General features: G+C 46.9%; 1 protein-coding gene across 1 annotated transcript in view; it reads left to right on the plus strand.

The window, feature by feature from the left end:
- Window positions 1–16498, plus strand: part of LOC121441773 — a 641711-nt gene extending 625213 nt beyond the window's left edge. The window contains exon 5 of the mRNA XM_041643053.1: window positions 16371–16498. Coding sequence (XP_041498987.1) covers window positions 16371–16498 — 128 coding nt within the window. The remainder of the gene's footprint in view (window positions 1–16370) is intronic.
- Window positions 16499–16782: the final 284 nt, after the last annotated feature.

Here is a 16782-nt window from a genome sequence, read left to right on the forward strand (position 1 = left end):
TACAGAGTAATGGAATAAAGCAGCATTACTCCCAGAGATCTCAGACCCCCTAGAGAGGCAGGATACCAAATCCCAACTAAAGGCAAGCCCTCCAGGCAGAGGGAGTAGCCTGTGCCATCAGGGAGAGAAGCTATGGGTGCAGATAGATAACGCTACTGGGTACAAATGTAAGGCAGGGGACAGTCTGGCGGAGCCAGGTCACCAAGGGCCTATGAATGTCTGCTAGAAATAAGGGAGGAGAGATACCAGAAGAGGTGGGTGACTAAGGAGTTAACGCAACAGGATGGGTTTCCCACTTCTCGGGGGCAGCTTGGCTATTTCCAGCAGAAGAGTTGTCATAGTTAGCTTACTCTCTACAGCCTAGAAGGGAGTCTTAACGAAGAGATTGCCCAGATCAGAATGGCCTGCGGCCATGTCTGTGAAGAATTGTCTTGACTGTTAATTGATATAAGAGGACCCAGCTTGTGGTGGGCAGCACCAGTCCCTGGGTAGGTAGGTGATCCTTGGCTGTGAGAGAAAAATAGCTGATTTTTTTAACTCTGAGAGTGGCCCAGCCAACATGGTTTCTCCATCTCTGGTTCCTGCTTCAGTTCCTGTATTGACTTCCCTCAACATTCGACTGCAACCTGTAAGATAAAATAAACCCTTCCCGACTAAGTTGCTTTGGTTGGAGTGTTTTATCACAGCAACCAAAGGAAACTAGAATGAGCCTGCACACCTCTGACCAGAGGTTCTGCCAAACTTAATAAAGTCTAAGTGGCTGAGTCTTTTTCCAGAAAACACACACACACATGTTACTTCCCAGAGCACACTGCTGACAAGAAAGGGAGAAAACAGGGTTCTGTTAGTGATTTTTCCTGTTTCTATGCTAAAATACCATGACAAAAGCAGCCTAGGGGTGGCTCACAGTCTGAGGTTGTGTCCATCACGGCAGACTTATGGCAGAGGACCAGAGTTCGAGAAAGCTGGTTATATTGTGTCCATAATTAAGAAGCAGAAAGCAGGCCAGCAAGATGGCTCAGTGGATGAAGGCTTTGCTGCCAAGACTGCTGGCCTGACCTTCATCCCCGGGATCCACATTGTGGAAATACCAAACTGATTCCTGCAAATTGTCCTTTGACCTCCACAGCCATGCTGTAACTGACACATTCACACATTAGTTAATTGATTTTAAAAATGTAATCTTTAAAAAAAAAATAAAGTAGATAACGAGGCAGCTCACGTCCTCCTTTTTATTTGGTCCTGGATCCCAGCCTATGACATGGTGCCACCTACATTTAGTGTGAGTCCTTACACTTCAGTTGACCGACTCTAGACAACCCCACGCAGGCATGTCCAGAAACCCCTTTCCTGCAGACTCTAGAACCTATAACATAGACAGCGGCTATAAGCCAATGATCACAAAGCTCATGGAGGCAGGCATCTGAAGAGCCCAGCCTCCCTCTCTGGAGTGTGGGGCAGGGTTGGCCAAACCTTGGCCAAGCTCTACAGGTTCATCCACACCTCTGTATCACCAGTGTTCTACCAAAGATGGGTTCAGGTCTCTGGTGCTGGGTCTCTACTGCCCACAGAGCAGGTTCAAATGGTCAGCTATGAAATCAGAGCCTTTCACGTATACAAGGATTTCCCCACAGTGCCTCCAGCCTCAAGAACCCACTTGCTAGAGTGCTGGGAATATATTGCCAGTGAAAAGGAGTGGGCAAGTGCTGTAAGTGCCCAGGGTTTGGCACTGGTGTCTCTGCTCCTGCTGCCATCTGGGTACCCAGACATCCATCATCACATTCGGACTTAGGTTGCAAGACAAATGGCTAGAGTCAACCATGGGCTGGGTGACTTGCTGCGCAGACCTTCCTATGTGTGGTATGGACAAATGGCTCTGACCACATGGGGCTTCAGCAAGCTGATCTCTTAGGGCCTCCCTCAAAGCCTGTCATCTCCATGAGGTCTAAGGACCCTCAGATTGGACTCCAGCACCCATGTTTCAAAAAGCTAAGCATGGTGGTGCATACTTGTCTTTTTAAAAAATATTTATTTATTTATTATATATATAATATTCTGTCTACATGTGTCCCTGCAGGCCAGAAGAGGGTATTAGATCTCATTACAGATGGTTGTGAGCCACCATGTGGTTGCTGGGAATTGAACTCAGGACCTTTGGGAGAGCAGGCAATGCTCTTAACCACTGAGCCATCTCTCCAGCCCCATACTTGTATTTTTTTATTGATTTTTTTTAAAAAAATGTTTATTGGAAATAGTTTTTTCCATATAATAAATCCTAATTATTGTTTCTCCTCCCTCTACTCCTCCCAGTTTTACCCATCTCCCTTCCCATCTAAATCTAACCTTTTTTTGTCCCTTGTTAGAAAACAAAAAGACTTTAAGGGATAATAATAAATATAATAAGATAAAACAAAGACCAACAAATTAGAATAAGCCAGAGCAAACAGGAAGAAGGAAAAGAGTCCAAGAAGAGTCATAAACCACAGACAAAGATGCAGAGACTCACTTGTTCACACACTCAGGGACCCCACAAAAACACAGAACCGGAAGCCATAACACATATGCAAAGAACCTGTAGGGTGAAAAAAAATAAACATGATAAAATTTTTAGAAAGAAAAGACCTGATATGGTGAGACAAAGAACCTCCAAAGATGCCATTGAGTCCATATGTGTCGGGATCTACTGTGGGCATGCAGCCTGCCCTTAAGCGTCGTTTCCCCAATGAGAATCCACTGGAGGAATCTAGTTTTTCATTTGTAAATGGTTATCAATAGGAGATAGTTTCTGAGATAGGGAAGGGGGCATGTGTCCACTTCTTCCAGCCCTAGCATCCCACCTGGTGCAGACCCATGTAGGCCACACCTACTCCAACAAGGCCACACCTCCCAACCCCTCCCAGGTAGTGCCGCCCCCTAATGACCAAGCATTCTAATATATGAGCTTCTGGGGCCATTTATATTCAAACCAGCACGGGTTCCGTTTCATGGAATAGTCCTTAAATCTAATCAAATATTGGTTGGTAACTCCCAGAAGCTCTGTGCCGCCGTTGCACCAGGGTATCTTACAGGACGGACACCATTGTAGATCAAAGAGTTTGTCACTGCGTTGCTTTTTACATTTCTCCTTTGGTAGCGTGCAGAGTACCTTCCAGTACCGAGAACACTAGCCTGTAGGGGTGAGGGCTCTAGGTAAGTACCAGCTCAACTTCTCCATGTTCAACGAGCTGTATAGGTGTTGGCTTCTGCAACAGGGCCTTGTCTTCGTTTGTGAAGAGCAACCTATAGCCTTGGTAACAGGCTAGGTGGTTTGGGAGTTCCCACAGGACCCCTTTGGCCTACAACTCAATTAAATCTAACCCTTCCCAGTACCGTAAGTGTCATTTAGTGGCAAGAGATGTACAGTTGGGGCTGTGTCTCCCTCATTATTTGGCAATTTCATTTAGATTGCCTTCATATATTTAGGAAGCTTATAGCTTATACTGTATTAGGCTTCTATGGCCCTTGATTTTAGCTGTCATTCCCCATATTCCCTTTCTCAACCCTTTCTTTCCTCCCCCTCCCAACTTGATCCTTCTTTCCCAGCTTCCCCCATCCATCCATAAGTATCTATTCCTTTTCTCCTTCCTAGGGAGATCTGTCTGTTCCCCTTGTAGCCCTTACTCTATACCTAACCTCTGTGGGTCTACAGATTATAGCTCAGTTACCATCGACTTAACAGCTAACATGCACATATGTGTGAATACATACCATATTTGACTTTCTGGGTTGGGGTTACCTCACTTGGGATGATTTTTTTCTAGTTCCAGGTGTTTACCTGTGAATTTCATGATTTCGTTTTTTAATGGCGGAGTAATATCCTATTTCCTCTTCACAGGAAGATCCACGCATTCCCCCCACCCAGACCCCTCCTCTTTACCTAACCTCTCTGGGTCTATGGATTATAGCTTGGTTATCACTTACTTAATAGCTAACCTCCACTTATAAGCAAATATATATGATATTTATCTTTCAGGGTCTGGGTTACCTCACTCAGGATGATTATTTTTCTAGTTCCATACACTTGCATGCAAATTCCATGATGTTATTGTTTAATAGTTGAGTGATACTTCATTGTGTAAATACACCTCATTCTCTTTATCCATTCTTCTCTTGAGGGACATCTAGGTTGTTTCCAGCTTCTAGCTATTGTGAATAGAGATGCCATGAACATGGTTGAGCAAGTGTCATTGTGGTAGAGCATCTTTGGGTGTATGCCCCAAAAGTGGTATAGCTAGGATTTGAGATAGAGAAATTCCCAACTTTCTGAAGAACTGCCATATTGATTTTCACAGTGACTGTTCAAAGTTACACTCTCACCAGCAGTGGAGGACTTGTTCCACGTCCTCACCAGTATGAGCTGTCACTTGTGCTATTGATCTTAGCCATTCTGACAGGGAACATAGCAGATCTCAAAGTCATTTTTGTTTGCATTTCCCTGATAGCTAAGGATGTTGAACATTTAAGTGTTTCTCAGTCATTTGAATTTCCTTTATTGAGAACTCAATAAAGAAATTCTGTTTAGATCTGCACCCCATTTCTTAATTGGATTATTTGGTTATCTAGTTTCTTGAGGTCTTTATGTATTTTGGATATAAATCCCATATCAGATGTGAGGTTAGCAAAAGTCTTGTCTCATTCTGTAGGTGACTGCTTTGTCTGAATGACAGCGTCCTTTACCTTACAGAATCGTTTCAGTTTTATGAAGTCCCATTTATTAGTTATTGATCTTAGTGCTGTGCTATCAGTGTTCCGTTCAGGAAGTTGTCTCCTGTGCCAATGCATTCAAGGCCATTGCCCACATTTTCTTCTGTTGTGTTTGGTGTATCTGCTGTTATGTTGAGGTCTTTGGTTCACCTGGACTTGTGTTTTGTGCAGGGTGATAAGTGTGGATGAATTTACACTCTGCTACATGCAGACATCCAGCTCGCCCTGAGCCCTTTGTTGAAGATGCTTTCTTTTTCCATGGTGTATTTCTGGCTTCTTTATCAAAGCTCAGGTATACACATGTATGTAGATTTGTGCCTGGCTCCTCAACTTGATTCCGTTGATCAACATGTCTGTTTTTGTGCCCATGTCATGTGATTTTCATTGCTGTCACCCTGCGGTAGAGCTTGAAATCAGGGGTGCCGAGACCCCCAGCAGCTCCTTTATTGTTCAGGATTGCTTTTGCTATCCTGGGTTTTTATGGTTTTCCATAAGAAGTTAAGAATTGTCCTGTCAAGGTCTGTAAAGAATTGTGTTGGAATTTTTATGGGGATTGGGTTGAATCTGTAGATTACTTTTGGTAGAATGACCATTTTTTACTATGTTAATCTTATCTATCCATGAGCATGGAAAATTTTTCCATCTTCTGATATCTTCTTTAATTTATTTCTTCAAAGACTTGAAGTTTTTATCATACAAGTCTTTTTACTTGCTTGATTAGAGTTACCACCAAAATATTTTATATTACTTGAGGCCATTGTGAAAGGTGTTTTTTCCCTGATTTCTTTCTCAGCCTGTTTGTCATTTGTATATAGGAAACCTGCTGATTTTTTTTTAGTTAATCTTGTATCCAGTCGCTTTGCTGAAAGTGTTTATTAGCTGTAGGAGTTCTTTGGTAGAATTTTTGGGGTCTTTTATGTATATTATCATATCATCTGCAAATAGCAATACTTCTTCCTTTCCAATATGTATCCCTTTGATCTCCTTAAGTTGTCTTATTCTTTAACTAGGATTTCACATACTATATTAAGTAGATACGGAGAGAGTGGGCAACCTTGTCTTGTCCCTGATTTTAGTGGAATTGCTTTGAGCTTTTGTTCATTTAATTTGATACTGGCTGTAAGCTTGCTATAAATTGTCCTTTTTTATATTTAGGGATGTGCCTTGTATCGCTAATCACTCCAAGATTTTTATCATGAAGGGGTGTTGGGTTTTGTCAAAGGCCTTTTCTGCATCTAACGACATGATCATGTGGTTTCATGTGGTTTTTTTCTTTTAGCTTGTTTATATGATGGATTACATTTATTGACTTTCATATGTGAACCATTCCTGCATTTCTGGGATAAAACCCACTTGAGCATGATGGATGAGTTTCTGATGCGTTCTTAGATTCAGTTTGCAAGTGTTTTATTGAGTATTTTTGCAATTGAAAATTGGTCTGTAATTCTCTTTCTTTGTTGACTCTTTATGTGGTTTGGGTATCAGGGTAACTGTGACTTCATAAAATGAATTAGGGAATGTTCCTTCTGTTTCTCTTTTGTGATATAATTTGGAGAGTTTTGGTGTTAACTCTTCTTTGAAAGACTCCTAGGATTCTGCGCTAAACCATCTGGCTCTTGGCTTTTTCTTGGGTGAGGCGGGGGGGGGGATTTTTAATGACTGTTTCTGGTTCACTCACACACATATAAGCACACACATTTTCAAATCCACCAAGGCATCCACACCATAGACCCAGAGTTAGCAAAACCTAGAGCCTAGAGGAAGTAGCCAGCCAGTCTTGGTCATGCCTCGCTCACCTTCCTATAAAATGGGCGGGGGGGGGGGGGTATGAGAGCATTTTGATTGTTTAGGAAGGAGGGTACAAGAACTTTGTAGGCACAATGATCAGGGTTATGAAGTTCAAACCTCACTTCTTGTTTGAGATTCCTGTGTTGAAGACCAGATTCTCCCAGGGAAGAATACACACCCTTTAATTAACTAGAAGCTCCGAAGCAAGAGTCCATTGTCACCCCAAGATCAGCTCAACCAATGTCCAGTGAGCAGCACACTGGCCACATCTGGGCTAGGGCACACAGGATCAATGAAACGGGTAGGTGGCTGCTCCAAAGAGTCTGCAATGGAAAGGGTGTGCCACCAAATATTACCAACAGATGCATGCATATGTGTGAGTTGAAAAAGCAGGCCCTAGGAGTCAGGATGATGAGAGTCAGAAACACCTGTCATCGATGACTTGCACACACAGCTTCTTAGAAAATTATCCTTTGACTAGAGCCTTGAAAGACAAGACAGAACTAGTCAGAGTCGACATTGCCTCTGGAGAGAAAAACAAAACCCCAGACTTGTGGAGTTTGCCAATGACCAAGGTGTAAATACCCCTTGCACAGCTGAGTGCAATTCACTGGCCTGATGTTCTGGGAAGAGACATTCCCCATTGGCTCAGGTGAGCTGTGTAGGTCATGAGAATGAGCCCTGCTAGGAGAATGTGCAATGCAGGTGGAGGGGAATCACAAGTGCAAAGGCCCTAGGGCAGATAATATGTACATACAGATCAGAAGGAATGGAAGTGTGGCCCATCCCAGTAAGCAGGGGATAGAGAGGCCAGTGAATGATAGGAAGAGGCCAGATCACATGGCTATAGAAGTCTTTGAAAACTCTAAAGAGCAAAGCCCACATGCTAGGAAGGTGTGGGCAGATGAACCTCTGGAGAATATCTCTTGCCCCAGATATTCTGGAAATTTTAACTGGTTGAGTAAAATAGAGACTATTGAGCATGGTGGCACACACCATCAATGCCAACACTCAGGAGGCAGAGGCAGGTGGATCTCTGTGAGTTCAAGACCAGCCTGGTCTATATATTGAATTCCAGGCTAGCCAGGGTTATATAGTGAGACCCTGTCTAAAAGGAAAAGGAGACTGTGCTCGCCGCCTGGTCCATTTGCCATCTCATCCCCCAGTGTCTGAGGCGGGTGTATGTTTACTAAACAAGAGAACCAGTGTTTCAGCTGGAAAAAAAAATATTGTAGTGTCAAGTGTGCCTGCTGCCTACCCACCCTCTGCTTCAAATGTCACTGGGACGAAGTTGAGCATACGGACCTGCTTCTCCTCTGAAGAAGCGAAGCGTGGCTTTCCAGAGGCAGCAAGAGCCCAGCAAGCTTTGCCAAGAACATGCAGCCTCCTTGACCTGGCCTGTACTTTTTCTGCAGTGCTGTTTTCAGGGCCAGGATAACACCTAAGCAGCTGGTAGAGGGTAGCAAGGAAAGAGCCCCTCTGGTAACTGAATGTAGTGGGTCCTAAAATCAGTCCAAGGGGGGGTTTTCTTGGACACTACTTGGTCTTCATTAGGGATCGCACGGCAGCGTCAACTACACCAGAAGACCACCAACAGTGTGAGTAGACTTCCAGGGACTGTGTAGTGGTATTCTGTTTGTGTTTTAACAAATAAAGCTTGCCTGAAGGTCAGAGGGCGGAGTTAAATCACTAGAGGCCAGGTGGTGGTGGCTCACCCCTTTAATCCGATTACTTGGGAGTCTCACGCCTTTAATTCCAGCACTAGGGAGGTGGAGAGAGGAGTATGCATGCAGCCGAAAGGAGCTCAGTGCAGTCTGGACTTGCAGTCTGAGGTTTGGTGGAGACAGATGCAGTCTGAGGACAGGACGGCCGCTTGGGTCTGAGCATTAGTAGAGGTGAAAGGTCTCTCTAGTGGCTGCTGCTTATGCTTCTCTGAGCCTTCAGTTTTCATCCCCTAATTTCCAGCTCCGCGTTTTATTTATTAAGACCAATTACAATTCGTGCTACAGGAATATCATATTCATCTGCCTCTCAGAGACTTTACTTATTTGATTTTTCAAAAATACATCCCCTCAGTCCCTTGCCAGAGGACTGGGCGTGTATGCAAAATAGGAACTTTTGGCATGATTTCTGAAGTCCAGCCCAGTACCCCACAGCCTTCTGCAGGCGGACCTCTTGGACTCCAGATCCTCTCTGTGTATCTGTGAACTCATTACCCCTCTGCAAAGTGAGAAGGCACCGAGCAGTGAGGGCCCAAGCCAGCTGGGAGGCCCCTCGGTGCCTGGACCCTGGACGGTGACCTAGCAAAGAACAAAAGCCTTCAGAGTTCTCCAGACCGGGTCACACAGCCGTCCCTTACCCCCCAACGTCTGTCTCTTGAAGTGTCGTAGCGGCATTTCATTGACTGTGATGATCAAATGCCATAACAAAGCCGGGAAGTGGTGGCGTACACCTCTAATCCCAGCACTCGGGAGGCAGAGGCAGGAGGATCTCTGTGAGTTCGAGGCCAGCCTGGTCTACAAGAGCTAGTTCCAGGACTGGAACCAAAGAAGCTACGGAGAAACCCTGTCTCGAAAATTAAAAAAATAAATAAATAAATAAAATAAAATAAAAATAAAATACCATAACAAGCCACTTAAGAGGGAAAATGGTTTATTTCAGCTCACAGCTCCAGGTTCTAGTCCATCATTTTGGGGAAGTCGGGGTGTCAAGCAGTTGAAACAATTAATTGTGTCATGTCCACAGACAGGAGCGGAGAAATAAAGGCATGCGTGCTTGTACTTAACCCGCTTCCTGCACTCCTCCACGGTCCAGGGTCCCAAGCCTTGGAAGCGGTGCCACGCATGGTAGCCTGGGACGTACCTCATCAGTTAACGTGGTCAAGACAATCCCGCATAGACTGACTTCCCGCACAGGCCAACCCTAGCTAGACAGCCCCCCCTCACTGAGACTCTTTCCCCGGGTGAGTCTAGACTGTGGCGAGTTGACAATTTAAGACAGCCATCACAGGAAGAGACCTGAGGAAATATTTTGCCTGGGTTTACCATTGGGAAGTCCTACCCAGCAGGACTCAGAGGGAGAAAGAGAGTAAACTTGGGTTACTGGCTGTCTTAGCTCCTCCCTGTAGCCCATGCTCCTCCACCAAGGTAGACTTATGGGAAGCCCTCTCCTCAGATAGCAGGTATAGACCCTGTAGGCAATTCCAACCTGGGTATTCACAACTTCGGGGCTATATCACCCCTATGGTCCTACACCCGTAAGCTGGGCTACCGCCGTGAGACACCAGATGTGAGTGGTGTAATGAATGATTGATTATTTGCCTATTTCTAGAGACTGCAGTTCAAACTCACAGTTCCTGCAGGGCCCATCTCTCCTTGTCTTGCTGACGGGCTACCATCCCGCTCCCGCTTTCTTTCCGGACAGCCTCTGCGCCCATTCATCCCTCCCGTCTTCTTTTTCCATGGGCACCGGTTAGACTGGATTAGAGCCCTACCCAAATGATCTCATTTTAGCCTAATCTCCTCTTAGAAGGCCTTTATCTCCAAAGCCTGTTACATTCTGAGGCTTGAAAGTCTGATACATGAATCGGGGGAGAGAGTGATCCTGCTCAGCCTGTGGTGGGGTCCCCACATCCTTCAGCAAACACTCAATCCTAATGCGAAGGGCCATCTGTTTACGCTAACTGGTTGACGGAGGAAATGCTGGGCTGGTCTATCTTGTTGGGATTTACACCAAGCCACCCACATGTAACCCTCCACCGACAGCCAGAAATTGAAAAAGTACATAATCTGGGCTAAATTGTCTAAAGAGCCCTCCACTCAGTCCCTGCTTAAAGAACCCCTTCCCTTGAATGTGCCTGATCCATGATCATCCATCCTAGTTCCAGGGCGGAGAGGCCATGGATGGGTTTGAAGCTCTCATCCTTTCTCTCCACCTTTCCAACCGTGTGTAGAAGAATACAGGACAGGGTGTTGCCAGATCCTTATCAGTGAGAAGGAGGAATTCTGGTTTCCACTGAGGATGACAACCCTGAAGGATGTGTCAAGGAAACAAGAATACAAGTCACATAGCCACTCTCACTAGTATGAGGAGTTCCTTTCAACTTTTATGGCCCTCAACTCAGACCAAACCAGGCTTCCACGTTCAAAAAAAGTTCAGTATTAACTGGTATGGTAAAGCAGGGTTGGCATTTTATTAGAGATCTTGTTTTAAAATTTATTTTATTTTTATGTGTCTGTGTGTCTCTGTGTATGGGTATGTGCACATGAGTGCAGTACCTGGTGAGGCCAGAAGAGGGCATGGGATCCCCTGGAAATGGAGCCCCTGGCAATTGTGAGCTACCTGACCATAGATGCTGGGAACCTGGGAACCAGTCCTCTTGAGAATCAACAAGCACTCTTGACCACTGAGCCATCTCTCCAGCCCTTAAGATATTTTAATACAGACTTAAACATGAGGGTTGAGAGAGAGAGAGAGAGAGAGAGAGAGAGAGAGAGAGAGAGACTCAAAAGCCCAAGCATGGGCTTCCCAAGGGAGAATAGAAGAAAGGTGTGCCCAAGTGTGAATCCTCGAAAAAGAGCAGCAATTGATTGCCTTGGCCTTAGCCATCTGTGCTGTTTTGTGACTCTCATGTCACATCTCCTTAGGTTGCTAAGAAACCATTGTGTCTACTCTTTCTCTCTTGATAAAAAGACGTGTTGTAGGGTGACTCTCGAGATGCCTGGTGGAGTTATAAGCTGACAACCAGGAGCCACTAAGGGGTTCGCAGGTGTCCTTTCCCACGGGGTTCCTGGTGAGAGTCCTAGAAAATTGCAAGTTCATGGGGAGGGGGGGATCATTAACGGTGCCAGGATCCTTACTCTGCAGCTAATGAAGGCTGAGGAAGGATTCTGTCAGGCTCAGCCAGACTCAGTCAGTCAGGAGCTTCTTCGCCGCTCCCCATATCCGTAAGATTTTCTTTGTCTTTCTGTCCTAACTCAGATGAGATTGTGGTCACAAGGCCAAGGGGGCATCATGGGACTTTTGCATCGGGAGGTAGAGTGTGTATCGGGGAAGAGGAGCTGACATCTCTGCTTTGCTTCAGGGGCAGACGGTGCAGAAACCAGGCTTGGATGCTGATAGTGTCAACACCGCCTCCTCGGCGCTCTCCTCAGAGGGCAGGAGAGAGTTTATCCTCGAGCCAAGGATGAATGACTATGGTGTGGGAACATAGATTTGGCTTTCCTCAAATACCACATCCCAACACCGTGACAGTTCCACGAAGCTTTTATAGCAAGAGAACAAAGAAAATCCGAAATCAAGATAGTTTTAAACATCCCATGGTGGCAGCATCAGCTGGGGGGGTGGGGGAGGGGGCTCCAGCAACACTGGCAATTCGCTGCGGTAGGCAATAGGGTTTGGACTTTCCAAAAGGATTTACGTGCTGGTCACAAATATGTCAGGTCACACAGAGGTGGGCAACAAATAGCCGTTTAGGGACTGACGATAAATAACTCCAGATCAGCTTGGATCCCAACCTGTGCCATCCCAGGTCTCTGCAGTTCGTCAGCCTTGCAAAATGTTTAAGACAGGCATGGCTCTTTCTGGGAGACTTAGCTTCCATCACATTCTCAGACGTGGAAAGCTGGTGTCCCCATCCTGGAGACGTGCCCTGTGCCGGGTTGGGAGCTCCTCCCCTAGCCAACAACTACACTGATGTAGCAGATATCTTTCCTAGAATTCTTTAAGCCTGTTTGATAAAACAATGATTTGTCCTTTGAAACCTTTATTGTCTCTTGCCCCACAAACCTAACTCTCCCACTCATGCTGGACTGCCACCGAAGAAGCTGAGGGCGTGTTCTGAGTTCTGGAATTCTCTGTGGCTGTAGTGGCTGCTTTGAAAACTAAAGCTAGTGTTCTGAGCCCCCAGACTTTCCCGTATTTATTTGTCATGTAAATTGAGCCACATTCCATATGTTTCTTGCTCATTTCCGGTGTCATCAGCATTCTGAGTCACTTGGCATCCATAAAGCCTTTATGTCCCTGGGTTTCTAAGTCAATCTGAGGCATCCAACATTTGCTAATGATGTGTGCTGTGTGTTCAGTGATGTTGTGTGCTGTGTGTTCAGTGGTATGTGCTCAATGCCAGGCTCTGGGCTACAGTAAAAATAAAGCCTAGAGTCCTCCTCCATGGAGCCTGAGGTGTGAGCCACCCTGACAAGGGCTCCTGGAATTTGAATGGAGAGTGAAGGTGGTCCCAAGGCTCCACAACTGGAAACCTCTGAACCGTGAGCCACAATAAATGTCTGCTCCCTGAAGAGGTTTCCTTTGGATGTTTAAAACAAAGACCAACATATCAATTACCATATAACCCTTAGGAAGCAGGTATCAGTGGCCTGTCATGGGTGGCCAGTTCAGCCATGCTGATTGTTGACTGAGCATGCTCAGTGCCTGTGGACCATCTGTCTATCTGCTGAAGTGATGGCTCCATATCTCCTCATCCTCCATCAGCTTAGCCTGGACCTGTCGTCATGGCAGCAAAAGAGGGAAGAGTGTCATCACTCAAGGCCTCTTCAAAATCACAGCTTATCTGTGTTCATTGGAATCCCAGCATGTCATTGTCCAAGGCTGGTCAAATGACCAAAGCCAGGTTGTTGGAGTCGTTTTGTAATTATCCCTTGTATATAGATATACCTGTTCTCCCAGGTCTGTCTTAGCCCATCATGTCTGCGCCCATTACTTTCACTCCTAGAGTTACATCCATCTGGTGACATTCATACATGCAGAAGTCAGAGGACAACGTGTGGCAGTCAAGTCTCCTCTTATACTAAGTGGGTCCTAGGGATTGAACACCCAGTGAGCCATCTACCAGCGCTCTCTCGCTCTCTCTCTCGCTCTCTCTCTCTCTCTCTTTCTTGCGCACTCGTGCGCGCGCGCACACACACACACACACACACACTTCCTTTCTCATCTGTGCTGTCCTCTGGCTTGGCTGAAGCTATGGATTCTAGATCTGCGCCATCTGGTTACCCTCATAGCAGTTCCACTTTGTTCCTCCTGTTTACTACAACCCCAACAGAGGCACTGAGGCCACCCCACTCTGCTCCCATACGGAAAGGACAGGGTCCCTTCTCAGATCTGTTCGGTCATGCTGCCTTCAGAGCTGATGAAGAGCTGTTGGACCCTTGTTCTCGGTTAGCTGAGTAATCAGGACCATGTGAAGTTTCTCACTGAAGGTGTTGAAGGGACTGCATTTGATGAGTCTATTCCTAAGCAGCTACGGTGTTGGCACAGCCTACTGGTCTACCTGGAACCTCTGGGCATGGAGGACAGTTAAGGAAGGGGCACAGCTGCTTCAGGGTCCAGATGAAGAACGTTTGTGGTGACAGAGACACCTGGTCTTCAGGTGATTTCTAGCCTCTTCCAGACTGCTTGTGGAGGTCTCCAAAGACCTCAGAGAAGATGCTGTCTCTATAAGCAGCTGCCTGCTCTCCGTCCTTCCTGCAAGAGAGCTGCGGTTGTGTGTTGGGCTCTCTCTCGGTGAAAAGAGCTTTGTGGTTTTGAAGCTTGCTCTGGTAGAATGGGGAATGTGATGCCCTGCCCCCTAGAGGTAATTTGAGGAATGACAAGGGCAGAGGTGCCTGGGCTCTGAAGAGAGCTTGGTATTTTCAATCCACAAGTCATGGATGCAGAAACTGAAAGCACAGAGAAACTCATTCTGCAGGTTGCATGGCCTGGGGAATACTAACTCCGTAGCTTTGCCCTGAAGCCTCATTTGTCACCAAGAGCCTTGCCTCGGATTGCTCTGGCCCCAAGTGAACGGTGCAAAGTTATTGGTTGGTGTGTCTGAGGTAAGCAGAGGTCTGGAGCACACTGTGAAGGCCAGTTTAGGAAAGGGACAACAATGTGGCATAAAAGACCAGCTGTCACTCAGGTCTGCACTGGGTGGTCCTTTAACACGGATGAAGGATTGGTTGTTAAGTGGCAGCCAGGGCAGCTGGTAAGGGGGTGCCACCGTGTCTCTCGATCTTATCTGTAGGAGCATGTTGGAGAGATGTGATTGTGGTTGTCGTTGTTGTTGTCTTTACGTAGGTTCTCACTCTGTAACCCAGGATGGCTTCAAACTCACCACATAGCCCAGGCTGACCTCCAGCTCACACACAGTCCTCCCGCGTTAGCCTCCCATGTGCTGGACCGACAGTTGTGCCTTACCAGCCCTGGCGAGAAGAGAGTTTTGACTCCCACAATCCCTCCCGGCTCTGGCATTCAATGCAGGCCTCTGTGGACAGGCTCCGGGAGGGCAGGGAGGACTCTGCTTTACCCTGCCACAGTAACCAAGCACACACCGAGTCCCAGACCACTGGCTTCGACACAGAGCCTCAGGTGACAGTGTCTCTGGAAGATGCAGTACAGTGAGAGGAGTGTTTGAATTCCTCTGTCCTACCCGTTGGTGATTTTTACCGTTCTTGGTTCTCTTTAATGTGTAATTCCTAAAATGATCATCCAAAACCTGGCATGTGTCAGGAACCTCCTCACCTCAAGTTGTCACCGTCTCGGGCAACCCTGCGTGCTGTCCTCTGGACTGTGTTGATGTGAGACATGAGAGTGTCTCTGACCTCTGTCCCCTGCCCACCCCGCGCCACTGTAGATATTCCCTTCCCTAACCCTGTGTAGTTTTTCTGCCCTCCTGTTCTCCCAGTTGCTGGCAAGGGCATAGAGATTCACAGTTTGTAAAGTAGCCTGAAGTCACTAGAAGCTCCAGCTAGTGGGGGAATGTGTTGACAGGATCATGACCTCCACTTTGGAGGTGAGAAAACAGCCCCACAGTGATTTTCCACCATCAGCAGACATTTTGACCTTGAACCCAGGCCACCTATCCTTTCACACATTGCCACGGTAGCCATTGCCTGCACTCACCAGGCCCCTCCTTTCCCTCCATAATAAGGCAGAAGTAGCTAACTCATGGAATGCCGGATCACAGCAATGTTCTGTGTATCATGTCTAAAGGGTAGCCTGTCCATTCCTCGGGGTAACACTGTGAGACAAGTCCAAACCTATTATCCCATTTCACAGACAAGGAAACCAAAGCCTACAGAGGTCAAGTAACCTGTCCAAGGTCACACAGTAGAGGCGAGCTTATCTGGCTACAGCATCCAGCACGTTTCAGACCGCTTTATCCAGTACCTTTCTCAAGCACCATTCACCCATCCATCCATTCTCACCATTAGAGAGACTTGCAGCATAAACAAAACAGGATTCTAGTTCTCCATGAACCTGCGGTGGGACTGAGAGGATGTTTTCTATTGCTGAGGAGCAAATCACCACAAGCATGGCCCCATACCCACGGAGCCCCCTCGCAGGGTGTGGAGGTAGGCACCCAGGTGTGGCTGCCTGGGGTTGGGTTCTGCTCAGGGTCTCATGGGGCTGAAACAAAGGTACCACCTGGGCTGTGCCCTCATCAGCAGAGGGGCACCCTTGCCAAGTTTATGGGCTCCAGCCTGCGTTCACTCATTCACATGCACCTGCATGTTGGCACACTCCATAGCAAGACTTTCGCCAAGGAATGATTGGCCTCCCCTTCTTTCGTAATCAGGGAACAGAGGAGAGCACATTTGCAATGTTTCTTCTCAAAACGCGATTTTAAGGGCATTTGTGTTGGGTGTGTTTTCTAAATTACCGCTTTGTGTGCTTTCTGGAAGCGAGACGCATATGCTTTGGCCTCAGAAAGATTTGCATTTCGGAGCCAGCAGGTTGGCTTCCGATGAGCAGGAGACACCACCACAGCAGAGAAGGGATTGGGGATGTTGTCAATTTGAGGAAGCTCCCTTTGCACACCCTCCCGGGCACTCCTTCCCTTAAAGGGATCAAGAACACAGTCACCTCGTATTTCCTCACAGCCATTCCCGTGGCGTCCCTCGCAAACACTGGCCACTGTGAGCGACTCCAGACTCAGAAACAAATAGAATATGACCTGAAGCTGCAGCCATGACCAGACCGAGTGCTAGGTCCCTGACATGCCAGCTAATCCCCAAGCTTTGTCTCCTCTCGTGAGGATGCGATGTGAGGTCTCCCCCACTGTGGTCATGAGGCAACTGAGGCTCAGAGGGGTTAGATCATACAGCTGGAAATCTCTGAGATGGCTTCGAACCCCCAGCCTGTGCCTCACACATTTGAAACTGAATCTGCTATGACCCTCATAGACGCATGTTTTGAATGCTTGTTCCCCTCCCCCCCCCCGGCTGATGGCACAGCTTGGAGGCTGCAGAGTCTTCA

The sequence above is a fragment of the Microtus oregoni genome, unplaced genomic scaffold, assembly GCF_018167655.1.
Source record: "Microtus oregoni isolate MIOR12 unplaced genomic scaffold, Mior012 000081F_ref0000091, whole genome shotgun sequence".
In the NCBI taxonomy this organism is placed as follows: Eukaryota; Metazoa; Chordata; class Mammalia; order Rodentia; family Cricetidae; genus Microtus; species Microtus oregoni.